Genomic DNA, 26,073 nt, shown 5'->3' with positions numbered 1-26,073 from the left:
GCCGTTTTCCTCCAGACTCAATCACCCGGTCAGCAGAGGAGGAAATTCAGCCCAAAATAGTTCTTCTTGGTTTTTTGTTGATAATCTTTTAACAAGAAGCTATTGTGCTGCTGTTGAAATGGATTAACCCTCCTGTTGTCTTAGGGTCAAATTTAATCCATTTCCATAAAGTGTCTATATCTGATATTTTGGGGTTTCTTTCAACCAAATTTTCAAAATAAATAACGTGGATGGAACATATGCTTTATTCAATTTCATAGCATTTAATAAATTTTTTTGTACACAAAAGAATGATTAAAAAAAGTGACAAAAATGTCAGGAAAAGCTTTAGAAACGTGGGGGGAAATATATATCTATATATATATCTATATATATATATGCAAAAGGGGGCAGTACTTTTTTTGGGGGGGAAAAGTGACAAAGACGTTAAAAAAAAGTGACACAAACAGAAGTGGAGAAGCAACAAAAGAATTGAAAAAGACGTCCAAAACGTTGAAAATAAGTTAAAATTTAAAAAATAAATGTGACAAATGTTGTAATAAGCTTTAAAAATCGCCAAAGGTGACAAAATCTAGTTAAAAAGAAGTGACAACAAAAAAAAAAAAAAAAGGTAAATGTGAGAAGAAAAAAAAATACAGAAACATAATAAAAGTGACAAAACAAAATGGGAAAAAAAAAATAATCTATAAAAACATTGAGAAAAGTTTAAGAAAATAAACATTAAAATGTTGAAATTTCGGCCCAGAAAAACCCAAAGTTGCAGGTCGACGGGAGGACGACACGAGGGTTAAAACAGGGCTAAAAAAAGGGTTGGTGGTCATTTTTTTGAGGACGACAAAAAGTGCAATGGTCACGGGTTCAGTCCAGATGACCAGAGGCATAGGCTTGACCTAGTCACAATTGCTAAATTGGGGGGGGGGGGGGGGTTCAATCTGAGTCACACCCCAACCAAACACCAGTCCTTAGGCTAAGGAGCCAACACAGCTCGATTAATGAGACAATCATGTCCCCCTCTCTCAGGACGGTGGCATGGTGCAAGAGGTCAGCTGGAGGCAAAATGGGATAATAAAATTAGAATTGCCCCTTAAGTACGAGCGTATGAAAGACCAAACTGTATGTTAAAAATATTCTGTGACAACATTTAAGCAAGTTTTGAATAAGAAGAAGAATCTGAACACACACTGAAGACATCAAATGTCAGAGTCAGGAAATATCATCTGAAATAATTCCTCGATTTCCTCATTAATATTATAGGACGGGTGTCGTAATACAATTTAATCACCATGTTGCATTAGTAGCTTTGTTAATAGCCCCTACCCCCCCACCCCACCCCACCCGCCTATATGGAGGCTTGTTTCAGACACAATACTGTCTCATTCTTATTGACACGGGTGGCTAACTCCGTCGACACTCACACCAAAACAAAACAAAAACAACAAGGATAAAGAAAAGATGGTTTCCACAAAGAAAAGATCATTGGACCTAATTTATTTAGCTTTGCCACCATTACAGCCAGTAATCCACATCTTCCGACTACATCCTCTTTTCAAGACCATCTTAAACAACTTCATAACGACAGTGTGTGTGTGTGTGTGTGTGTGTGTGTGTGTGTGTGTGTGTTTTCTTTTTTTTAGCAGCTCAATTTAATGCCATGATTGCATTAGGCTGCCTGTCTGTGTCCTCCATTTCCCCGCCTCATCCACCAACACTGTGAGTCAGCCATTCTCTCATCAGTGTGTGTGTGTGTGTGTGTGTGTGTGGGGGGGGGGGAGACAGGACTAGCCGATGGCTTTGCCCACCTCTGACTCAAGAGCCCTGGAGGGTCTCCAAGCCCCTGCATGGTGGAGCCTTTAAAAGTGCAAATACAAGTCACCCCGGGGTGCCATCTACTAAGGATGACATCAATACTTCGTGGTCGATCGGCACCCATCATCGACCGAGCAAATGCCCACTTTGGCCACAAAGCTCCAGACCATTTATGTCACAGTCTGCAACACGTCAAGGGGAAAGAGAATCGAGTTTTGGGCAGAGGATTACGATGTTTCAATGCTCGCATGTTTGCAGTTTATTAAATGCTATTTATGCCAGGCTCTGGGAGCTGGCAGTGTTTTCCTGCTCTCCATTGTTCTTACAGAGGGGAGTGCAATCTCTCTTGTTGCACTCATTCACCTAAAAAGAGTCATTGGAGGAGCAGCTACGGGGCCCTCCAACATTGACTCTCACACCACAATAGCTGATCACTTTTGGGGGGGGGGGGTGACATTAATCACCTCTGATTACATGCCTGCTTGAGTCTGCGCACAACCATCTCAGAGATATTTCAGCTGCACACACTCCCTCCGAGCACGGAGGGAATTGTTGCTTCAACACGCCACAAATGCCCCTAAGTTATTCAGTTTAAGATGATACGAAACGGAGTGGGCATCTGCTGAATTATTAGCCTCTTGCATACGCCGGCTTTTGCCCCTGAGGGGTGTGAAACATGCCTCTGCACCCACACCACTTGGCCCATCACAGAACAATGGGCATCCGCGATGGAGGATGGAGAAGGAGGGGAGATAGGAACAAAAAGTTTAGGGAGGGAAAATGCAGACAGAGTGGTTTCACAAAGAGGGGAAACGTTGTGTAAATGAAAAACAGCCTCAATTAAATGAATGTTTCGTGTTTTACGTTAGGCTAACGAGACTGTTGAGTACTTCTTAGCGACCACGCAGCCTGCTGCCACCGCCCCACCGAGCCCCCTTTTCAACAGGAATGCGAAACTAGAGCCGCTGATACACACAAAACGACGAAGTGACACCAAAGCGGAACCTTTTAGGCGTTTTCAACGGCGTATTTAACATAAATATTAATTCACGCAAACATACAACACGATTCGGACGCGTTGTTTTAGTGTTAAAATGTCGAAACACACGTAAATAACGCGACGGCGGACGTAGAAACTAGGACGCCAACGGCTGTGACTAGAACGTTCGTTTCCAACGGTCGTGTTTGAATTACCGTTAATTAGCCGGCCAGCAGTTACCAACTGACGTTAGCATGCTAATGCTAATACAAATCTCGCCCTTACCAGTCAGTGCAGTGCAGTGTAGCGGCGAGCTAGCGAAATCCTCTCCAGCTACGCCCCAGTGTCGAGCAGCACAGCCCGGCTGAATCTTCAACCTCGAGTCAGGGGGAGAAAAAAAAAAAAGGGAAAGTGAGGATGAGGGCTAAAAATGAAACCGGGGTGGAGGAAGAGAAGAAATTCGCGGGTGAGCGAGCCGAGCCGAGCTGAGCCGAGGAACTTCTGAGTCTCAAGCTTCGCTTCTCACAAGTGATGCGCGTTCACTGAAAAGAAGAAAGGAGGAGAATGACGCTTCAGTACGCACGCACACACACACACACACACACACACACGGCAGTAGACCGGCGGATGGATGGACAGAGGCGGAGGAGAGGAGGGCTGCCGTTGCCTTCAGGTGCTACAGGAAATGTCGGAATAATAAAGATTTTACAGATGACAGACCATTAAACGGGTTGAGCTACAGTAAAAAACTTAATGAGCGTGTTCAAAAACAGGCCCCAACAGCCCCGGATTTAAGTCAAGTCAAGTCAAGTTTATTTCATCCATAAAAATAGAAATTACAGGGCTCACACTCGCCATCTTACCCATAAAAACAAGAGAATTTAAATACAATACCACAAATACACTACAATAGTATACATAAATACAATAAAAAATTAAAAACTCATACAAATGTACGTTTAAAGTGCTTGTTGTGCTGCCTAATAGCCTGAGGGATAAAAGAAAGAGCATACCGCCCAGTTCGTCTCTTTTTTTTTTATTTATTATTATTATCATCTTTAAATTTTACAAACATATTAAACATTCATTGAACAGTTTTGCATCAGAGAAAGTTAAATAATAGAAAACATTAAAAAAAAAAATTAAAAATTAAATGAAACATCCTTTCTATGCAGTGAATATACAATAGCTTGAGATAGAAACAAGAATGGACATATCAATATAAAAATATGTACGAATAAATAAAAATTAGACGAGGGGATTAAAATATAAACATCAAGAACATAAAATACAGTACAAAAAACAAGATGAGATGGGCTAAGGCTATATAATTATAATTCCTTAAAATCTTGCAGTAGATCAGTTATATATACAGCTTTTTGTGATATGAGACTAGACATTGTGATATGAGACTAGATATCGGGATATGAGACTAGAAACCTTGATATGAGACTAGACATTGTGATATGAGACTAGAAACCTTGATATGAGACTAGACATTGTGATATGAGACTATAAACCTTGACATGAGACTAGATACTGTGATATGAGACTAGATATCATGAAATGACACTAGATATCGTGATATGAGACTAGATACCTTGATATGAGACTAGACATCGTGATATGAGACTAGATATAATGATAGAGACTAGATAGCGATATGAGACTAGAAACCTTGGGCATGAGACTAGATACTGGGGATTATGAACTAAAACCTTGACATGAGACTAAAATACCCGTGATATAGACTAGAATCTGAAAGATACTAGATATCCCTGATATGAGACTATATCGGGATATAAGACTAAAAACCTTGACATGAGACTAGATACTGTGATATGAGACTAGAAACCTTGACGTGAGACTAGATACTGTGATATGAGACTAGATATCATGAAATGAGACTAGATATCGTGATATGAGACTAGATATAATGATATGAGACTAGATATCGGGATATGAGACTAGAAACCTTGACATGTGACTAGACATCTTTGTATGAGAATAGATACCTTGATATGAGACTAGATACCTTGATATGAGACTAGATATCGGGATATGAGACTAGATATCATGATATGAGACTAGATACCTTGATATGAGACTAGATATTGTGATATGGGGACTAGTATTATGATAGAGACTAGATATATTTTATGAGACTAGATATCGGGATTGAGACAGAAACCTTGACATGAGACTAGATACTGTGATATGAGGGACTAGATACCTTGATATTGGATGAAAATCGTGAAAAAGAGACTGGATATTGTAATATGAGACTAAATTCAGGATATGAGACTGATTTTGATGAACTAGATTAAATGGATATGAGACAGAAAATCGGGATATGGGACTAGAAACCTTGACATGAGACTAGACATCTTGATATGAAACTAGAACTGTGATATGAGAACTGGATTCGGGGATATGAGGGCTAGAACCTTGATATAGACAGATATTGTGATATGAGACTATATATCGTGAAATGAGACTAGATATCATGATATGAGACTAGATATCGTGATATGAGATTAGATACCATGATATGAGACTAGATATCATGATATGAGACTAGATATAATGATATGAGACTAGATATAATGATATGAGACTAGATATAATGATATGAGACTAGATATGATATGAGACTAGATATAATGATATGAGACTAGATATATGATATGAGAGATATAATGATAGTGAGACTAGATACCTTGATATGAGACTAATACCTTGATATGGGAAAGATATCTGATATGAGACTAGTAATTATATGAGACTAGATATTGGGATATGAGGACTAGAAACCTGACATGAGACTAGATACTGGATAGAGACTAGATATTGTGATATGAGACTAGATATCATGAAAATGAGACTAGATCCTGTTTATATGAGAATAGATACTGTGACATGAGACTAGACTTTTGGGTATGGAGACTAGATACCATGATATGAGACTAGATATCATGATAGAACTAATCTTGTGATATGAGACTAGATACTGTGATATGGGACTAATACATTGTGATATGAGATAGATAAATGTTTATATGAGAATAGAAACATGAAAATGAGACTAGATTCATGAAGAGACTAGATATTATATGAGACTAGATATCATGATATGAGACTAGATATTGTGATTGACTAGATATGATTGAGACTAGATTCGTGATAGAGACTAGATATTGGATATAGACAGATATAAAAGATATGAGACTAGAAACCCTTTACATGAGACTAACATCTTTATATGAACTAGATACCTTGATATGAGACTTGATATCCGGGTATGAGACTAGATATCGAGATATGAGACTAGATATCGGGATATGAGACTAGATATCGGGATATGAGACTAGATACTGTGACATGAGACTAGATATAATGATATGAGACTAGATATCATGATATGAGACTATATATCATGATATGAGACTAGATATTGTGATATGAGACTAGATATCGTGATATGAGACTAGATATCGGGATATGAGACTAGATATCGGGATATGAGACTAGATATCGGGATATGAGACTAGATACTGTGACATGAGACTAGATATAATGATATGAGACTAGATATCATGATATGAGACTAGATATCATGATATGAGACTAGATATTGTGATATGAGACTAGATATCGTGATATGAGACTAGATATTGTGATATGAGACTAGATATAATGATATGAGACTAGAAACCTTGACATGAGACTAGACATCTTGATATGAGACTAGATACCTTGATATGAGACTTGATATCGGGATATGAGACTAGAAACCTTGACATGAGACTAGACATCTTGATATGAGACTAGACATCTTGATATGAGACTAGATACCTTGATATGAGACTAGATACATTGATATGAGACTAGATATCGGGATATGAGACTAGATATAATGATATGAGAGATATAATGATATGAGACTAGATACCTTGATATGAGACTAGATACCTTGATATGAGACTAGATACCTTGATATGAGACTAGATATTGTGATATGAGACTAGATATAATGATATGAGACTAGATATCGGGATATGAGACTAGAAACCTTGACATGAGACTAGATACTGTGATATGAGACTAGATATCATGATATGAGACTAGATACTGTGATATGAGACTAGATATCGTGATATGAGACTAGATATCATGATATGAGACTAGATATCGGGATATGAGACTAGATATCGTCTTAGATTATTGTAATATCTTAATACGGTATAAGTAGTGTCTTCTCCTGGTTTTAAAGGCTGCCTTACAGTAAAGTGATGTCATTTTCTGATCTTACCAGACTGTTGTAACTGTCATTTTATCTAAATTGCTGATGATTATTTACTAAACATCTCATTGTGTAAATATTTTGTGAAAGCACCAAGTGTCAACACCACAATATTATTCGTATCGTATCGATTTCGTGGTATCTGGTCAAAAATATCGTGATATTTGATTTTCTCCACATCGCCCGGCCTTAGTCATTTAACGGATGTTAACTGATGATGAACATCATCACTAGTTGCAGCCCTGGTCTGTTGTTTTGGGATAAAGGCTCGAGACACAGATCTCTTAAATGGGTTCAAAATCGAAAAAACAATGACAGCAGGTTCCATTTTAAGGTTCTGCCCCCTGAGCACCTGTAATACCTGTTTTTAGTTCTGTTTTTTGGGGCCTTTCCACCTTTGTTTTTGACAGGACAGTTGGATGAGAAAGGGGGGAAGACATGCAGATTCAAACCCTGAACCTCTCAGTCCATGTGCCCCTGCTCTACCGCTGGTCCCACCTGGCCACATACCTGGCCACATACCTGGCCACATACCTGGTTTTAGCTCCAAGAATAACAAGTCAACTTATTGGGCAAAGCTGGCAGCGTGGAGCCCTTTAGGTTGAAGCCGTCGTCAGATAGGAGGCAAGTTTACGGCACGTCAGCATTTACAGCACAGCACCGAACCGGATGTTTGTTGCATTAATATTTAACAGTTCAGTCTCTCTCTCTCTCTCTCTGTCTATCTCTCTCTGCTCTGTCTGTCTCTGTCTCTCTCTCTCTCTCCTCTGTCTGTCCCCCCCCCCCCCCCCCCCCCCCCTCCTGGCCTCTCTCCTCTCTCTCTCTCCTCTCTGTCTGTTCGGTCTTTCTCTGTTCTGTCTCTGTCTCCTCTATCCTCTCTCTATCCTCTCTCTCTGCTCTGTCTGTCTCTGTCTCTCTATCCTCGCTCTCTCTCGTCTCTCTCTCTCTCTAGCTCTCTCTGTCCTTTACTCTGTCCTCTCTCTCTTTCTGTCTCTGCTCTGCCTCTCCCTTCTTTTCTCCTCTCTATCTCTCTCTCTCTGTCCTAATCTATCTCTCTCTCTCTCGTCTGTCTCTTCCTCTCTGTCTGTCTCTCCTCTCTCTTCTATCGCTCTCTCTCTCGTCTGTCCTCTCTCATTCTGTCCTGTCTCTGTCTCTCTCACTCTCTTCTGTCTGTCCCCTCTTCTGTCTCTCTCTCTCTCTCTCTCTGTCTGTTCCTCTCTGGTCGTCTCTCTCTCTCCTCCTCTCTATCTCTCTCTCTCTCTGTCTGTCTCCTCTTCTCTCTGTCTGTCTCTGTCTCTCTCTCCGGTCTGTCTGTTCTCTCTCTCGTCTCTCCGTCTCGTCTGTCTCGCTCTCCTCCTCTCGTCCCGGTCTCTCTCTTCTCTCGATCTATCCTCTCCTCCTCTATCCTCTCCCCTCGTCTCTCGGTCTCTCTCTCTCCTCTCTCTCTCTTCTCTCTTCTATATTCGTCTCTCGTCTGTCCTGTACTCTCTCTCTCCTCTCCTCTCTCCCTCTCTCTCTATCTCTCTCTCTCTCTCTTGTCTGTCTCGTCCACTCTCTATCTCTCTCTCTCTCTCTCGCTCTGTCTGTTTGTCTGTCCCCTCTGTCTCCTCTCTCTCTCTGGTCCTCGTCGTCCTCTCTAATCTATTCTCTCATCGTCTCGTCTCTCATCTGTCTCCCCTCTGTCTGTCTGTCTCTGTCTTCTCTCTCCTCTGTCTGTCTCTGTCTCTCTATATCGTCTCTCGGCCCATCCTCTCTCTTCTCTCTCTCTCTCCCCCTCCTCCTCCCCGTCTCTCTCTCTCGCCTGTCCTTTCTCTGTGCTCTCCTCTCTGTTCTCTCTCTATCTCTCTGTCTCTCTCTCTCTCTGTCTTGAGTAAATCAATGCTGCTGGTCCATACACCTCATTTATCGGAATTATTCCTAATGTTTGAGTTTATAAAAGTCATAAATTAGGAATTATGAGACTAAAATTAAAGAAGGAGTTGTATTAATCACAGACTGGAATATTCCACTTTTACTCAATACTCTTTCAACAAACACGTCCATTTGTTTTTTCAATGCTATAAATAGAATTAAGAACCAAATTAATGAAAGTAGATCATGTTATTTTGGGGAATTAATAAGAACATTGATATAGGAAAACGGGGCAATTTGACCCGAGGACAACACGAGGGTTAAAAATCTTGAATCGTGAGTTAAGAGTACATCGTTACGTTCCTTTAAATGACTTTTATGAGTTTTTATTTCAGAATCATTCAAACCATTTTTCCCAGCTTCCACCCTCAGAAATAGAAACCTCCGAGGCTGTACGAGTCCCCGAAGTCATCCTTCATTTCAGCACGACAGCGCTCCACGCTGAAAACTGAAAGGGCTGAATAGATAATAGCAGGAACTCTGCTTTCTCCGGGGCGCAGCCAATCGCCTCCCAGGAGGGGGATTATTCAATTAAGGATGCTGTCACCTCTTGCAAGTCACTCTACTCCCCCCCCCCCCCCCCCCCGAGGAGCCTACCATTGTTGTCGCCCTCCCCCCTTGGCCCTCCAACCCCCTTTTTCCCCCCTCTTAAACCCCTTTTCTTCCTTTTTTTCCCTTTTGCTCCCGCACACACACAACCACACCACACACACACAACACACACACCCCACACATAAATTGCAGCCATTGTCTCCCCTCGTGTGCTTTTGCACAAGGAACAAATCTCAAAACCCTTTTCACACATTTGGTTTAGTTTTTAAAGTTCGCCCTGAAACTAAAAATTATTGTTTTATCTATAAAATCTAAGAATTTTTCTCCATTTAATTTCTTTGTTAAGTTGGTCCCTTGAAAATAAAAAAAACGACCCCTTTCCCAGCCCCCCTAAAAGTCAAGGTGATTCTTTAAGAAAAAGACCTAAAAAAATTCCAGCCCAAAAAATACAGGTAGGGGCTTTTACACGCCCCCCAAAAAAAACTTGAATAAATCTGCAAAGATTAGTTAGTTTAATCAATTAGTCGATCCACAGAAAAACAACCGCCAACTATTCTGTTAACTGATTCATCAGCAAAGTTATTTTTCACACCGAGATGAAAGAAAAAGCTGTTTTTAGAATATGGAGGTCTGCTGCTCTTTCCTGTTTTACATCATATGTGTGTGTGTGTGTATATGTGTATGTGTGTGTGTGTGTGTGTGTGTGTATGTGTGTGTGTGTGTGTGTATATGTGTGTGTGTGTATGTCTGAGTGTGTGCTTGTGTGTGTGTGTGCGTGCGTGCGTGTGTGTGTGTGTGTGTGTGTGTGTGGCATGTTTGTGCAAGTGTATGTGCGTGCGTGGTGTGCTTGTGTGTGTGTGTGCATGTTTGTGCATGTGTATGTGTGGAGCGTGTGTGCTTGTGTGTGTGTGTGCATGTTTGTGCATGTGTATGTGTGAGCGTGTGTGCTTGTGTGTGTGTGTGTGTGTTTGTGCTGTGTATGTGTGAGCGTGTGTGCTTGTGTGTGTGTGTGTGTGTGCTTGTGTGTGTGTGTGCGTGTGTGTATATGTATGGTGTGTGTGTGTGCATGTTTGTGCATGTGCATGTGTGAGCGTGTGTATATGTGTGTGTGCGTGTGTGTGTGTGTGCATATGTGTGTGTGTGTATATGTGTGTATGTGTGTGTGCGTGTGTGAGAGACGTGGAAGGAGACGAGGAAGAGAGGGTGGAGACTCCGGAGGGGTTTCCATGCTGATGGACGTGTTGGCGCGCTCGACCAGCCGCAACAAAGAGAGGAAGGTGTGTGTGTGTGTGTGTGTGTGTGTGTGTGTGGTGGTGTGCGGCAGCGGAGACAGGAAGGGGCGGGGCTGCGTTCCCGGGCTGTTTGTCTCATTGCCCCCCCCCCCCGGCCTTCAGTCCAGCTGGGGCAGCCACGGCACAAGAGGGCTGGCGCTCAGTCAAGCCCCGAAACCTGGCCCCCAGTCTGGGGTCTGCTACCTTTAACGAGCTCTCACACAACGCGTTCATTTAAACCAGGAAAGTCCACCAGGAAAGATTGTGTATTTTTTAATATTTAACCCTCGTGAATTGAAAATCAACACTTTTGTTGACGCTTTTTATCGATATTTTTAACCTTTTATAGCCCGATCCCATCCACGATCAGTTGAAAAGCCTTGACCAAAAGGCCTTGACCAACGGCCACTTTGCTCGTTTGAAAGCCACGATGTCTCCTTTCATGGGGGGGGGGGGGGGCAAATTCTCTGGGCGGCGAACCAGAGAAAGGGGAGGTAACCTTGCCCCTTATGACCTCATGAGGAGCAAGATTCCAGATCGGCCCACTCTGAGCTTTCATTTTCACAAAGGTAGAGCAGGATACCCAGGGCCCGGTTTACACCTAGGGCCATTTCTAGCCCCTGGGGGGCCATAGACCAGGCTGGGGGGGGGGGGGGGGGGGTCTCATATTAATGTTAAAAACCTCATAAAGTAGGAGGACAACATACTGTAATAGCACCTATTTAAACAGGCAAATCACAACAAATAATGCTGACGCATTTCGGCATAAAGATGGCATGGCATCTGTGTATCCGAAATATAGCGATACTAGCTTTATTGACCCCCCCCCCCCCCACACACACAAAACCCACCCCCCCACCCAACACCAACCCCCCCCACAACACAACACACACACCCAACACACAGCACCACACACGCAACAACACCCCCACACACCACTACCACCCAACCACAACCCCCACGACACCACAACAACCCCCACAACCCCCCACCCCAACCCACCAAACCACAAACCCCCACAACACATAAAAACACCCACACAACCCCCACCCCCCCCCCACCACCCACCCCCCACCCCCCCCCCCCCCCCCCCCCCAACAACACCCACACCCCCCCCCCCCCCAAAAGGCACACCCACACCCAAAAACCCCCCCCCCCCCCCACCAACCACCCCACACCCCCCCACCCAAAACCCCTCACAACAACACACACCCCCCCAAACACACACACACCCCCACACCCATCCCCCCACACACACACCACCCCACACACCCCACACCCCCCCCACACCCCATACACACACACAAACCCACCACACCCAATCCCTTACACCCAAAAACACACCACCCACCCCCCATCAAACCCCCCACTCCCCCCCCACACCCCCCACACAACACCCCCCCAAAAAACCCCCAAAACCACACACCCCCTTTCCCCAAAAAAACAAACCACACCACTCTCACCCTTAAACTATGAGCAAGAACAGGGTGTGACGTAAGAAAATGCGAAAAGAACTCCCCCAAATTTGTTTTTTTTGATCATCAAACCCTTTGGGTGATGTCTTGCGTTGCCCCGGGAACGCAGTTTAAGGGGTAAAAACGGGGCGTGGGACTGTTTTCCCCCGTGGCCCTGAGGCGGCCAGTTCCCGCAGTCGAAGCTTGTCTCCGCCCGGAGGTTGCTGAATAAAGCTGCGGTCCTGAGGACATCGGCCCCGCGGCACAAGAGGAAGAAACGTCAAATTTTTTTTGATCTTTTTCCGTCCCCTTTTTTTCAGTTTTTGGTCCATTTGCACTTCCTGCACTTCTACGTTCCCCTCCCGTTTCCTTGAGGGGAAGGTTTTGTGGGAAGGGGAGCCTTTAAAAGGTTTTGCATTTTTCCTTTTCACAGCATTATTTTTTTAATGTTCTGCAACCCCCCCCCCCCTCTCCTCGGACCTGGAAAGGGGGGGGAATCAGGAAGACGACTCAAAAAGGGAATTGGTTGGTTTTTTTTCTTTTTGTTAATTTTGTAAAATCAAAAAGACAGAGAAAGAAAAAGAAAAACGAGCAGAGAAAGACGAGAAGGCAGGAAAGACAAAGAAAGACGAGAAACAAAGAAAAAGAGAAAGAAGAAAAGAAAAAAAAGACAAAGGAAAGACAGAGAAAGAAAAAGGAGAAAGAAAAGAGACTAAAACCCCTGGAAAGGGTTTTTTTTGAAGGGAACAAAGGGGAAAAAGTAACAAAAAAAGGTTGGAACAGGAAAGAAGACAAGACAGAGAAGACAAAGAAAAAACAAAAAAAAAAAAAAAGACAGAGAAAGGGGGAAAGGAAAGACAAGAAAGAAAGAGAAATACAGGAAAAAAAGGGGGGAAAGAAAAGAAAGACAGAGAAACAGAAAAAAGGAAGGAAAAGAAAATTTTTTTAAAAAAAAAGCAGGAAAGGAAAAGGGGAAAAGGAAAGGGCAAGAAAAGACAAAAAGAAGAAAGGGGAAAGACAAAAAAGGGGAAAGAAAGCAAAGAAAGCAGAGGGGAAGACAGAAAAGACAAAAAAGACAGAAAGCAAACCCTGTGTTTTAATTGGTTTTTTCTTTTTTGTTTAATTTTTTTGTAATTTTAAAAAAAAAGGGGGAAAAAACAAAGGGAAAAACAGAAAAGAAGAAAAAAGCAAGAAAAAAAGAAAGAAAGGAAAAGACAGAGAAAGCGAGAAAGAAGAGAAAAACAAAAAAAGACGAGAAAACGAGAAAACCGAGAAAGGCAAAAGGGGACGGAAAGGAAGCCCAAACCCTGTGTTAATTTGGTTTTATTTTTAAGTTAATTTCTTAAAGGGAAAAAAAGACAAAAAGGTTGGAAAAAACAGAAAAGAAGACAAAGAAGGGAAAAAAAAGAAAGGCAGGAAAAACCAAAAAAAAGACAGAGAAAAAGAAAAGAAAAAAAGCCAAAAAAAAGAAAGACCCCCCTAAAAAACCATGTGGTTTTAAAGGTTTATTTTAATGTTTAATTTTTTTTGTAATATCAGAAAAAAAAAAGCAAAAAAAGGGAAAGCCCAAAGGAAAGACAGGAGAAAAACAAGAAAAACAGGGAAAGACAAAGAAAAAACCGAGAAAGACAGTAAAAGGAAGGAAAGAAAAGAAAAAGAGAAAAAAAAGAAAAGAAAGGAAAAAAAGAAAAACAGAGAAAAGACAAAAAAGAAAGAAAGACCCAAAAAAAAGAAAAAAGAGAAGGGGGAAAGCCAAAAAAGACAGGGAAAGCTAAAAGAAAAAAAAAGAAAGGGAAAGAAAAAAGGACAAAGAAAAAACAGAAAAGACAAAAAAGCAAAGGAAGACAGAGAAAAACAAAGAAAGACAAAGAAAGCAGAGAAAAAAAAAGAAAGAAGGAGAAAGACAGGAAAAAAACAGAAAACAGGAAAGGGACAAAGAAAGACAAGAAAGAAAGAAAGAAGAGAAAGCAAAGAAAGAAGAGAAAAAACAGGAAAAACAAGAAAAAAACAGGGAAAAACAGAAAAGACGACAAACCCCATTTTTTGGTTTTTTTTTTTAGTTAATTTTCTTAGTAATATGAGAAAGACAGAGAAAGACAGAGAAAGACAGAGAAAAAACCGGGGAAGAAACCAAAGAAAGACAAGAAAACAGGAAGCAAAGAAAGAAAAAAGACGAAAAACCATGGGTTTAAGGAAAAATTTTTTGTTTTTTTTGAAACAAAAAAAGGAAAAACAGGAAAGACAAAAACAAAGGAAAAGAAAAAGAAAAGAAAACAAGAAAAAAAGCAAAAGGGAAAAAAGACAGAGAGGGGGAAAAAAAAAAGAAGGAAAAAACATAGAAAGACAAAGGAAAACAGAAAAGACAAAGAAAAACAAAAAAAAGACAGAGAAAACAGGACGAAAAGAAAGACAAAAAGGACAAAGAAAAGACAAAAAAAAAGACAGGAAAGCCAAAGAAGACAGAGAAAGAAAAGAAAGAAAGAGAAAGACAAAAGAAAGACAGAGAAAACAAAGAAAGACAGAGAAAAAACAGAGAAAAACAAAGAAAGACAGAGAAAAGACCCAGAAAGAAAGGGAAAAACAAAGAAGACAGAGAAAAAACAAGAAAGAAAAAAGGGGAAAAAACCCGAGAAAGGGAAAAACTAACCCATGGTTTAAAATTGGTTTTTTTTATTGTTTATGTTTAGGAAAACGAGAAAAAAAGGGCGAGAAAGACAGAGAAAGCAAAAGAAAGACAAAGGAAAACAAGAAAAGGGAAAGACAAAAGAAAGAAAGGAAAAACTAAAAGAAAAGGAAGACAAGGGAAAAACAAAGAAAAAAAAAAAAGACGAAAAGACGAGAAAAAAGGAAAGACAAGAAAGAAGAGAAAGGCCCCAAAGAAAGGGGGCAAAGAAAGACAGGAAGAAAAAAGGAAAAACGAGAAAGACCAGAAAGACGAGAAAGGGCAAAGAAAAGAAGAAAAAGACAAAGAAAAAAAAGAAAAGGCGGGGAAAAAAAAAGAAAAAAAAGAGAAAAGCGGAAAAAAAGAGAAAAAAGCAAAGAAAGACAGAGAAAAAAGACTGAAAAACAGAAAACCAGGAAGGTTTTTTTTAATTTTTTGACGAAAAAGAGAAAAAACGAAAGACAGAGAAAGAATAAAAGACAAAGGAAGGGAAGGGGGGAAAAAAAAAAAGAAGCAGGAAAAGAAAAAAGAAAGGAAAACAGAGAAAGACAAAGAAAGCAAAAGAAAGAAGAGAAAGAAAGAAAGAAGAGAAAAAAAAAAAGACAAGAAGACAAAGAAAAACAAAGGGAAAAACAAGAAAGACAAAAAAAAGACAGGGAAGGGAAAAAAAGAAGAGAAAAAGACAAAGACGGGAAAGGAAAGACGAAGAAAGGAAAAGGAAAGACAAAGAAAGACAAAAAAGGCCCAAAGGGAAAAACAAAGAAAGACAAAAAAAGGGAAAAGGGGGGGGAAAACAAAAAAAGACAGAGAAAGAAAAGAAAACAAGAAAGACCAAAAAAACAGGGAAAGGAACAAAAAACAGTAAACCCAAAAAAAGGAAAAAGAAGGACAAGAAAAACGGACCAAGGGAAAAAAAGAAAAAGGGAAGGAGGCGAAAAGAACACCCAAGCGGCGGGAGCACAAACAGGCTGGGTTAAATTTTTGGGGGAGGAAAACCAAGAACGAAAAAAAGCCAAAAAATGACGGGAAAAGCCAAGGGGGTAAAAAGGGCCAACAGGCCAAGGGGAATAGCCATTAAAAGGGGAGAAGGGACCGGGCAAGTTTTTTAACAAATGGAGAAAAGAGGGAAGCATTTGAAAAGCCCTTTTGGGAAAGGCAAGAAAAGACAAAGGAACGGGGGGAAAAGGGGGGGAACGGAGGGAAAAAAAATTTAAAAACCCCAGAGACGGGCAGAACGGGGCTTTACGGGGGCCCAAAAAAACCCAAAAACGCGCAGCACAGAAAGCGGGACCCAAAGACCAAAGACTGGAAAACCCCCCAAACAAGAAAAAAGGGCCGGAAAAAAGAAAGACGAAAACCAAAGGAGGGCAAAAAAAGGACAAAAACAGAAAAAGACCCCAGGCGGGACAGGAAAATTTTTTTAAGCGAAATAAACAGGGTTAAGGTTTCATTTAGTCATTCTGGAATAAACCCCAGAAAACGGAGACCGGGGAAAATTAGCAAACAAGGGCGAAACCGGGGGAAAGATGAAAACAGGCAGAAACGGGCCGAAAAGAAGGAAAGGAAGGGGGAAACTGAAGGGAAAGAAGAGGAAAAAAAACGGGAAGGGCGAAAGGCTAAAAACAAAAAACGGCGGGCCAAAAGAAAAACTCAGGGGGAAAAAAAAAAAAAACCTAAAAAGAAAAAAAAAAAAACAGGCGGAAAGCTTTTTGAAAAATCAATTTTTTAATTAATTTTTTTAATTTAAAAAGAAGAAACCGGCGAAAAGCCGCGCGATTTTAAATAAAAAAAAGGTTTTTGCAGTTTTTACCCCAAATGTTTTTGGTAAGGAAAACCAGGGTCTTAAATAGTGTCAACAGGATTGGAAAAACTTGTCTCATGCCTTTATCTTCAGTAGACTTGACTACTGTAACGGGGTCTTTACAGGTCTCCCTAAAATCAATCAGACAGCTGCAGCTGATTCAGAACGCTGCTGCTCGAGTCCTCACTAAGACCAAGAGACTGGATCACATCACTCCAGTTCTGAAGTCTTTACACTGGCTTCCTGTGTCTCAAAGAATTGATTTCAAAGTACTCTTGCTAGTTTATAATCCCTTAACGGTTTAGGTCCAAAATATATTGCTGATCTGCTACTACACTATGAACCCCCAGACCTCTCAGGTCATCTGGGACAGGTCTACTTTCTGCCCCCAGAGTCAGAACTAAACAGGGTGAAGCAGCTTTCAGTTTCTATGTCCTCATATCTGGAATAAACTCCCAGAAACCTGTAGATCCGCTGCTACTCTCAGTTCTTTTAAATCAAGGCTGAAGACCTTTCTATTTGATGCTGCCTTTCTTTAAATGACTGCTCATTTCTTTAAATTTCTTATGCTGCACTGTAACTTTTATTCTTGTGTTTTATGTTTCTCTTTGTTTTTAACTGTCTATTCATGTGTTTTACCGGTTTTTAATGCTTGTGATTTTTAACTGTTTTTACTTGTGTTTTATCTGTTTAACTGATTTTGTGTAAAGCACTTTGAATTGCCTTGTTGCTGAAATGTGCTATACAAATAAAGCTGCCTTGCCTTGCCTTGCCTTACAGATAAAACTCAGGGTCTTAAAAGTCTTTAAAAAAAATCCTAAATATAGTATTAAAAAAAAAATAAGGCCTGGAAAGTCTTTTAGAAAGTCTTGAATTTTACATTTAATTTCTTGTGAGATTATAAGAAAGATTAGATAACTCCTTTGTTGTTCCGTCACAAGCCGCGCATGTATTTAATACTGCAATAAAAATGTGTATTATTTGCAGTTTTTACAACATGTCTTTGTGTCTAAGTGACTAAGACTCAGGGTCTTAAAAGTCTTTAAAAAGGGTCTTAAAAGTCTTTAAAAAGGGTCTTAAAAGTCTTTGAAAAGGGTCTTAAAAGTCTTTGAAAAGGGTCTTAAAAGTCTTTGAAAAGGGTCTTAAAAGTCTTTGAAAAGGGTCTTAAAAGTCTTTGAAAAAAATTGAAATATAGTATTCAAATGAATAAGGCCTGAAAAGTCTTACGTTTCTTTAGAAAGTCTTGAATTTTACATTTGATTTCTTTAATAGGATTAGATAACTCCTTTGTTGTTTCGTCTCAAGCCACGCATGTATTTAATACTGCAATAAAAATGTGTATTATTTGCAGTTTTTACATGTTTTCCTACGTCTTTGTGTCTAAGTGACTGAGTGAATGTTGGACATTGGTCCAGTATAAAGTCAGATCTGCAGTCGGCAAAAAACAAGCTGCAATTTAAGTTAATAGGCAATATTCCAGCTTGTATTCACCTTCACAAAAGTGCTAATATTGCCGCTGACAGACTCAGATTATTATTCTAAGTATATCTTTGAAAAAAAAAAAAAACTATTGACACAATTTCAGTTTCACTTCTCCCTTTATTTAACAGACATGTGCTGTAACTCATAAGTTAGCATCTTCACCGAAAAGATCCAAATACAAAAGTCCCTTCTACCCCCAGACTGAGAAAGTCCCTTTCAGCTCCTAGGTATAAATATTCAAGACATTCCCAAAATATATCCCAGGAAACAGCTGCAAAACAACCCGTGCAAAGTGGCATTAAAGGAGCATCCAGCGACGCGTTACAGTGCAGTGCTTTGCTCCCGCGTGTTACACAAGCTGCACATCAGTATCGTGATGCGCAAAACTGGAAATAAACAGCAATAAAATAAATAAAAACCTCAGTAAAGCCCAGTTCATACCGAAAATATGCGACGAGACAGGTTGAAACTTGCAACTTTGAGCTGGTCTGCAACGTTCAGATTATGTAGCTTATATTTATATCGTTTGTTGTGTCTAAATATGAATGTGGATAACGTTGGTGATGGTGAGATGTAGTGGAGAATTTTCTTTCTATAGTTTGTAGCTGACATTACCAGCTGACTTCCTATTGGCTGTTGAAACAGGAGACGTCTCTTACGTCCTAAAACCAGCCTCTGGAGACGCCACCAGCTGACTTCCTATTGGCTGTTGAACAGGAGACGTCTCTTACGTCCTAAAACCAGCCTCTGGAGACTCCACCAGCTGACTTCCTATTGGCTGTTGAAACAGGAGACGTCTCTTACGTCCTAAAACCAGCCTCTGGAGACTCCACCAGCTGACTTCCTATTGGCTGTTGAAACAGGAGACGTCTCTTACGTCCTAAAACCAGCCTCTGGAGACGCCACCAGCTGACTTCCTATTGGATGTTGCACAGGAGACGTCTCTTACGTCCTAAAACCAGCCTCTGGAGACTCCACCAGCTGACTTCCTATTGGCTGTTGAAACAGGAGACGTCTCTTACGTCCTAAAACCAGCCTCTGGAGACTCCACCAGCTGACTTCCTATTGGCTGTTGAAACAGGAGACGTCTCTTACGTCCTAAAACCAACCTCTGGAGACTCCACCAGCTGACTTCCTATTGGCTGTTGAACAGGAGACGTCTCTTACGTCCTAAAACCAGCCTCTGGAGACTCCACCAGCTGACTTCCTATTGGCTGTTGAACAGGAGACGTCTCTTACGTCGTAAAACCAGCCTCTGGAGACGCCACCAGCTGACTTCCTATTGGATGTTGCACAGGAGACGTCTCTTACGTCCTAAAACCAGCCTCTGGAGACTCCACCAGCTGACTTCCTATTGGCTGTTGAAACAGGAGACGTCTCTTACGTCCTAAAACCAGCCTCTGGAGACTCCACCAGCTGACTTCCTATTGGCTGTTGAAACAGGAGACGTCTCTTACGTCCTAAAACCAGCCTCTGAAGACTCCACCAGCTGACTTCCTATTGGCTGTTGAAACAGGAGACGTCTCTTACGTCCTAAAACCAGCCTCTGGAGACGCCACCAGCTGACTTCCTATTGGCTGTTGAAACAGGAGACGTCTCTTACGTCCTAAAACCAGCCTCTGGAGACTCCACCAGCTGACTTCCTATTGGCTGTTGAAACAGGAGACGTCTCTTACGTCCTAAAACCAGCCTCTGGAGACTCAACCAGCTGACTTCCTATTGGCTGTTGAACAGGAGACGTCTCTTACGTCCTAAAACCAGCCTCTGGAGACTCCACCAGCTGACTTCCTATTGGCTGTTGAAACAGGAGACGTCTCTTACGTCGTAAAACCAGCCTCTGGAGACTCAACCAGCTGACTTCCTATTGGCTGTTGAAACAGGAGACGTCTCTTACGTCCTAAAACCAGCCTCTGGAGACTCCACCAGCTGACTTCCTATTGGCTGTTGAAACAGGAGACGTCTCTTACGTTGTAAAACCAGCCTCTGGAGACGCCACCAGCTGACTTCCTATTGGCTGTTGAAACAGGAGACGTCTCTTACGTCCTAAAACCAGCCTCTGGAGACTCCACCAGCTGACTTCCTATTGGCTGTTGAAACAGGAGACGTCTCTTACGTTGTAAAACCAGCCTCTGGAGACGCCACCAGCTGACTTCCTATTGGCTGTTGAAACAGGAGACGTCTCTTACGGCCTAAAACCAGCCTCTGGAGACTCCACCAGCGGAGTCTCTATTAGTTCTTGAACAGAAGACGTCTCTTACGTCCTAAAACCAGCCTCTGGAGACTCCACCAGCTGACTTCTCTATTGGTTGTTGGAACAGGAGACGTCTCTTACGTCCTAAAACAAGCCTCTGGAGACTCCACCAGCTTCAGACCTTCTAAAACTATTTTGTATTGTCGCGACTCTTTGGTCCGAACTGGGCTTCACAGTAAACAGGTCACGACTGTAAACAATATTTAAGTCAACATGTCAGTGAACATAACAACAACAACAACAACAATGTACCCTGTAGTCCTTTTGTGCGGTGAACATCGAAAATACAGACGACTGTCAAAGCTGCCGGAGTAACAGTCCACAAAGACAAAACTACAGATTTGGTCAAAAATAGGCTTGCGTTGCCAGACCCTCCTCCACAGCACTGCGGAGGAGGGTCTGGCAAGTCCACACAGCATTCTGGGATGGGGGATAAACGTGCTCTGGTTTATCGGCATTTCTTTAAACCAATCACAATCGTCGTGGGCGGGGCTAAACGCCGGACAGAGCCACGGTGCCGCTGCTAGATAGTCTCAGGAAGGAAGTGGTTTTGGTGGAACATGTGTACGTTCAGATGTAGTTTTAGTCGTCAACAGAGACTCCGATTGGACAGATAGTCTAGCTAGTGGTCTGGATTTACCCTGCAGAGACCTGATGACCAGGTAACCATAGTCCTCAGATTGGACAGATAGTCTAGCTAGTGGTCTGGATTTACCCTGCAGAGACCTGAGGACCAGGTAACCATAGTCCTATGTCTGCAATTACCATGACAACAAGGCAACGACAAAAAAGGCAAAAGAAAAGCAACTCAAAGTTGATGAAAAGTGACTACAAGGAGACAAAAAGGAGACAAAATGGAGACAAAAAAAGACAAAAAGGAAACAAAAAGGAAGACAAAGAGGAGACAAAAGGAGACAAAAAGAAGATGAAAAGGAGACAAAAAGGAGATGAAAAGGAGACAAAGAGACAAAAAGGAGACAAAAAGGAGATGAAAAGGAGACCAAAAAAAAGACAAAAAGGATACAAAAGGAGACAAGAAGGAGACAAAAAGGAGATGAAAAGGAGACAAAAAGGAGATGAAAAGGAGACAAAAAGGAGATGAAAAGGAGACAAAAAGGAGATGAAAAGGAGATGAAAAGGAGACAAAAAGGAGATGAAAAGGAGACAAAAAGGAGACGAAAAGGAGACAAAAAGGAGATGAAAAGGAGACAAAAAGGAGACAAAGAGGAGACAAAAAGGAGACAAAAAGGAGACAAAAAGGAGACAAAGAGGAGACAAAAAGGAGACGTTTCTACCAATGTTATAAATAAAATAAAATATAAAATGTGTTTCTCTCAAAACGTTTTTCTTCTCGATCTCAAAACCTAATAAAACAAAATAAAATAAAATAAAATAATAAAATAAAATAATAATATAAGTCTTTGATCTCGATGGAATTTCTTGCTCTCGTCTCAGGATTTTTCTCTCGCTGTGAAATAAGTTTTAAAAATTATTTCTGAGAAAAAATATATAATATAATATAATATAATTATATATTTTTGCTATCAGTGTGAGAGGAATGTCCTTCAAAATAAAATGTGTTTCTCTCTAAACGTTTTTTTCTTCTTGCTCTCAAAACCTAATAAAATAAAACAAACAAATAAAACAAAATAATAAAATACAATAAAACAAACTAAAATAATAAAAACAAATAAAATAAAATACAAAACAACAAACAAAACAAACAAAAAATAAAACAATAAAATAAAATACAATAAAACAAAATAAAAATAAAATACAATAAATAAAAACAAAAATAAAATAAAATACAATACAAAAAAAAAATAAAACAAAAAAAATAAAACAAAATAAATAAAACAAATAAAAATAAAATAAAATAAAATAAAATAAAATAAAAAAAAAAAACAAAACAAAATAAAATAAAATAAAATAAGATAAAGTAAAACAAAATAAAATACAATAAAACAAAATAAAATAAGATAAAATTAAACAAAATAAAATAAAATAAAATAAAATAAAACAAAACAAAATAAAATAAGATAAAATAAAACAAAATAAAATAAAATATAATAAAACAAAACAAAACAAAACAAAACAAAACAAAATAAAAATAAGTTTAAAAAAAATTATAATTGCTCTCGATCTCTCGTCTCAGGATTTTTCTCGCGCTGTAAAAATAATGCCACGTTCCTATTGGCCAGTCAGGTGAGCCCCGCTTTTTTTCACACTGATTGCAAAAAAAAGATATATGAGAGTTAAAAAAATATATTTTTAATGATTTTCTTTCTCAGATTTTTTTTAAAAAAAATTTCAAATTTATATTGAAACTTTTTTTTTTAGTCTCAAATATTATTATTTTATTCATATTGGCAGAAAAACTTTTTCTCTCCATTTTTTTTTTTTTTGTCTCAGATAATTTACTTTCTCGCGTGTAATAAAGAAATCTATCTATCTTTTAATTTAATTTCGCTTTACTAAAACCATTTTTCACTTCTTATTTTCCTTTCAGTTTCCTATTATAACAACAGCCCTGCACCCGGGTGGCCGTGTGGACACTAAAACCATAATAACAGCCCTGCGGTAGAGCTTATTCAAGTGAAAATGTGCATCCATTGTCCTCGGTGGACGCTGTGTCCGGTCTACGGCGGTGAGACGTCCCCTGGCGTCACGCGTGGACTCATCAGAGACACGAAAACACTGACGTCTCAGGAAGAGATGATGAATTACTCATAAGCTGCAAAAAGCCCGAGCAGGTAACTGGGCGTGAGACAGGCCGCTCCAGGAGACGTCTGAATGCAAAACTCAAATTCACATTCACAGAGGACACGGAGGACACGGAGGACACGGAGGACACAGAGGACACGGAGGACACGGAGGACACGGAGGACACGGAGGACACCGGGGGCAAAGAGGATACCGAGGACACAGAGGACACAGAGGACACAGAGGACACGGAGGACACCGGGGGCAAAGAGGACACGGAGGACACAGAGGACACCAAGGACACGGAGGACAACAGTCCGTCACTCCTCTCTGAAGGTGTTTGTCCTGGGTCCCTGCTGGGTGTTTGGAGAAGACACACACACACACACACACACACACACACAGACACACACACAAAGGAACAGACACACACATACACATACACACGTGCACACACACAAAAAAACAGACAGACAGACACACACACAAACACACACAGACACACATACACACACGCACACAGACACGCGCACACACACACAGACACAGACACGCACAAACACAAACACACACATGCACACGCACGCACGCACACACACACACAGACACACACACATGCATGCACACTCACACAAACACACAGACACACACACGCACACACACTCGGTGTTGGCTCCACATGGGGGGGGGCACAAGTTGTTCCTCCAGTTATGGCTAAAGCGTGAGTTATGGTCGTGTGGAGGCTCCAGAGCCTTTGCCGTGGCCTACGCAACTGGCCTGATGCTTATACTAGTGTGTGTGTCGATATCTTAAAGAGAATAGCAGGGTTAGCAAATACTATTACATACTATATTTATATTTATATTTATATTTATAGAGACGAAGGTGTAACAGATTCCGGGAAATAGGTTACTCGACCATAATGAATTTAAGCCAAAAAGAGTAGTATGTTACTAAGCTATGTATAAGAAGATGTCTTACTTTCTTTATTGCTTAAAATAGGAGCCAATCACTGAGACTCATAAATAAAATAAAATAAAATAAAAATAAAATAAAATAATAACCTCCGCCCGCCCCCTCCCTCCCAGGTACGTGCGTTTCCGCGGCGTTGATTTAACACAGAAGCGTCATTTTACTTCCTTCTCCTCCCATTGCATTGTGGGTCCTGTTCACCAGTCGCAGCAGAGGAGGGAGCACGACGGCGGAGCTTCGGGTCCTCGGAACTTGCCGGAGCTCGGCGTGTCCGTGCACGCCGCGATGAACGCGTGCAGGTCGGTGACGCCGGCTCGCTCCTGGGTCCGAGCCTGTAGGGAGAAAAAAAACAAAAAAGCTTAAATCAGCTTCTATAATGTATATACATATATACATATATATATATATATATATATATATACATATATATATATATATTCACATCTAGGTTTCTGTATTTCAGGTTTGGTTTCATGTTGTCCTCATGTTGTCCCCATGTAGTCCTCATGTTGTCCCCATGTTGTCCTCATGTTGTCCCCATGTTGTCCCCATGTAGTCCTCATGTTGTCCCCATGTTGTCCCCATGTTGTCCCCATGTTGTCCTCATGTTGAAATTGAATTGAATTGAATTGAATTGAAATTGAATTGAATTGAAAGCCTTTATTGTCATTGTACCAGTACAATGAAATTTGGAGAGCAACTCTCTAAAAGTGCAAACATTAATAACACATACATAAATATACATATACAATACATTAGTGCAAGTCTGACTGTAGGTTGAGTATGGTGACAGCTTTGGGAAAAAAGCTATCCCTGAGTCTATTTGTTCTGGCCCGTATTGACCTGAAGCGCCTGCCTGAGGGCAACAGGTTAAAGAGATGGGAGCCGGGGTGGGTGGTGTCCCTCAGGATGTTTCTGGCCCTACTGAGACAACGGGACTTGTAGATGGCAGTCAAAGAGGGCAGAGGGCAGCCAATTATTTTTGTGCAGTGTTTGTCACCCTCTGCAGTCGCTTCCTGTCGGCCTCCGTGCAGCTGGAGTGCCACACTGTCACAGCATAGGTCAACAGGCTCTCGATGGTGGAGCGGTAGAAGGTCACCAGCAGCTGAGTTCTTAGTTGTTCCTTCCTGAGGACCCTCAGGAAGTGTAGCCGCTGCTGGGCCTTCTGACCAAAGCTGTGGTATTGGCCGACCAGGAGAGGTCTGCAGAGATGTGAATGCCGAGGAATTTGAAGGACTCCACTCGCTCTACACATCCACCGTTGACATACAGGGGGGCAGGGGCGGCTTTGTTCCGCCTGAAGTCCAGGATGAGTTCCTTGGTCTTATTGATGTTTAGTGCCAGGTTGTTTGATGCACACCACTCACTAAGTTTCAGGACCTCATCTCTATAGGCCGCCTCGTTTCCCCCTGTAATCAGCCCCACCACCGTTGTATCATCAGCGAACTTGATGATGATGTTCTCTGGGTGGGCGGGACTGCAGTCGGATGTGTATAGGGAGTAGAGTAATGGGCTCAGCACGCAGCCCTGTGGAGAGCCAGTGCTAAGAGTGCGGGAAGAAGAGAGGTGAGGACCCAGTTTCACCTGCTGGGGTCGGTTGACTAAAAAGTTCTTTATCCAGGAGCAAGTTTGTGGTGGCACCCCCAAGTTGGTTAGCTTGGGGATCAGAATGTCCGGTATTATTGTGTGAAAGCTGAGCTGAAGTCAACGAAGAGCATCCTAACGTAGCTCCCCTGTTTCTCCCAGGTGACTCAGCGCTGAGTAGAGAGCAATGGCTATGGCGTCTTCGGTGGATCTGTTAGTCCGATATGCAAACTGATGCGGATCCAGTGTGGAAGGTAGACAGGCTTTGATGTGTTTCAAAACCAGTTCTCTAAGCATTTGGTGATGACTGGGGTGAGTGCTATGGGGGCGAAAATCATTGAG

At 41.2% G+C, this 26,073-nt stretch overlaps 3 protein-coding genes across 4 annotated transcripts in view; 1 reads left to right on the top strand and 2 right to left on the bottom strand.

Moving 5' to 3' along the window:
• The window catches only part of prr36b (proline rich 36b), a 47,510-nt gene extending 44,116 nt beyond the window's left edge, over nt 1–3,394 (bottom strand). For both annotated transcript variants that reach the window (XM_032537310.1, XM_032537309.1), the window contains exon 1: nt 3,071–3,394. The gene's annotated coding sequence lies outside the window, so the exon portion shown is untranslated. The remainder of the gene's footprint in view (nt 1–3,070) is intronic.
• Nucleotides 3,395–10,777: 7,383 nt separating this feature from the next.
• On the top strand, nt 10,778–24,191 carry LOC116702260 (vicilin-like seed storage protein At2g18540). Its single transcript, XM_032536420.1, has 8 exons — nt 10,778–10,828; nt 13,455–13,499; nt 13,901–14,027; nt 14,065–14,290; nt 14,491–14,561; nt 15,227–15,303; nt 23,157–23,490; nt 24,178–24,191. Exons 1-8 carry the CDS (start codon nt 10,778–10,780, stop codon nt 24,189–24,191), a joined length of 945 nt encoding a protein of 314 aa, XP_032392311.1.
• Nucleotides 24,192–24,326: 135 nt separating this feature from the next.
• The window catches only part of LOC116703350 (mucolipin-1), a 19,911-nt gene continuing 18,164 nt past the window's right edge, over nt 24,327–26,073 (bottom strand). The window contains exon 13 of the mRNA XM_032538017.1: nt 24,327–24,479. Coding sequence (XP_032393908.1) covers nt 24,345–24,479 — 135 coding nt within the window. The 3' untranslated portion in view covers nt 24,327–24,344. The remainder of the gene's footprint in view (nt 24,480–26,073) is intronic.

The sequence above is a fragment of the Etheostoma spectabile genome, chromosome 15 (assembly GCF_008692095.1).
Source record: "Etheostoma spectabile isolate EspeVRDwgs_2016 chromosome 15, UIUC_Espe_1.0, whole genome shotgun sequence".
In the NCBI taxonomy this organism is placed as follows: Eukaryota; Metazoa; Chordata; class Actinopteri; order Perciformes; family Percidae; genus Etheostoma; species Etheostoma spectabile.
This window is presented reverse-complemented; position numbering and strand designations above follow the sequence as displayed.

What these genes read in the sequence shown, in the direction of transcription:
- LOC116702260 (XM_032536420.1), top strand. Translation starts at nt 10,778, where the DNA reads ATGCTGATGGACGTGTTGGCGCGCTCGACCAGCCGCAACAAAGAGAGG. An exon ending in GAAAAAAGAGAAGGGGGAAA is followed by an intron (nt 14,028 to 14,064) that starts GCCAAAAAAGAC and finishes AGAAAAAAAAAG; the next exon opens with AAAGGGAAAGAAAAAAGGAC. An exon ending in AGAGAAAAGCGGAAAAAAAG is followed by an intron (nt 15,304 to 23,156) that starts AGAAAAAAGCAA and finishes TGGACTCATCAG; the next exon opens with AGACACGAAAACACTGACGT.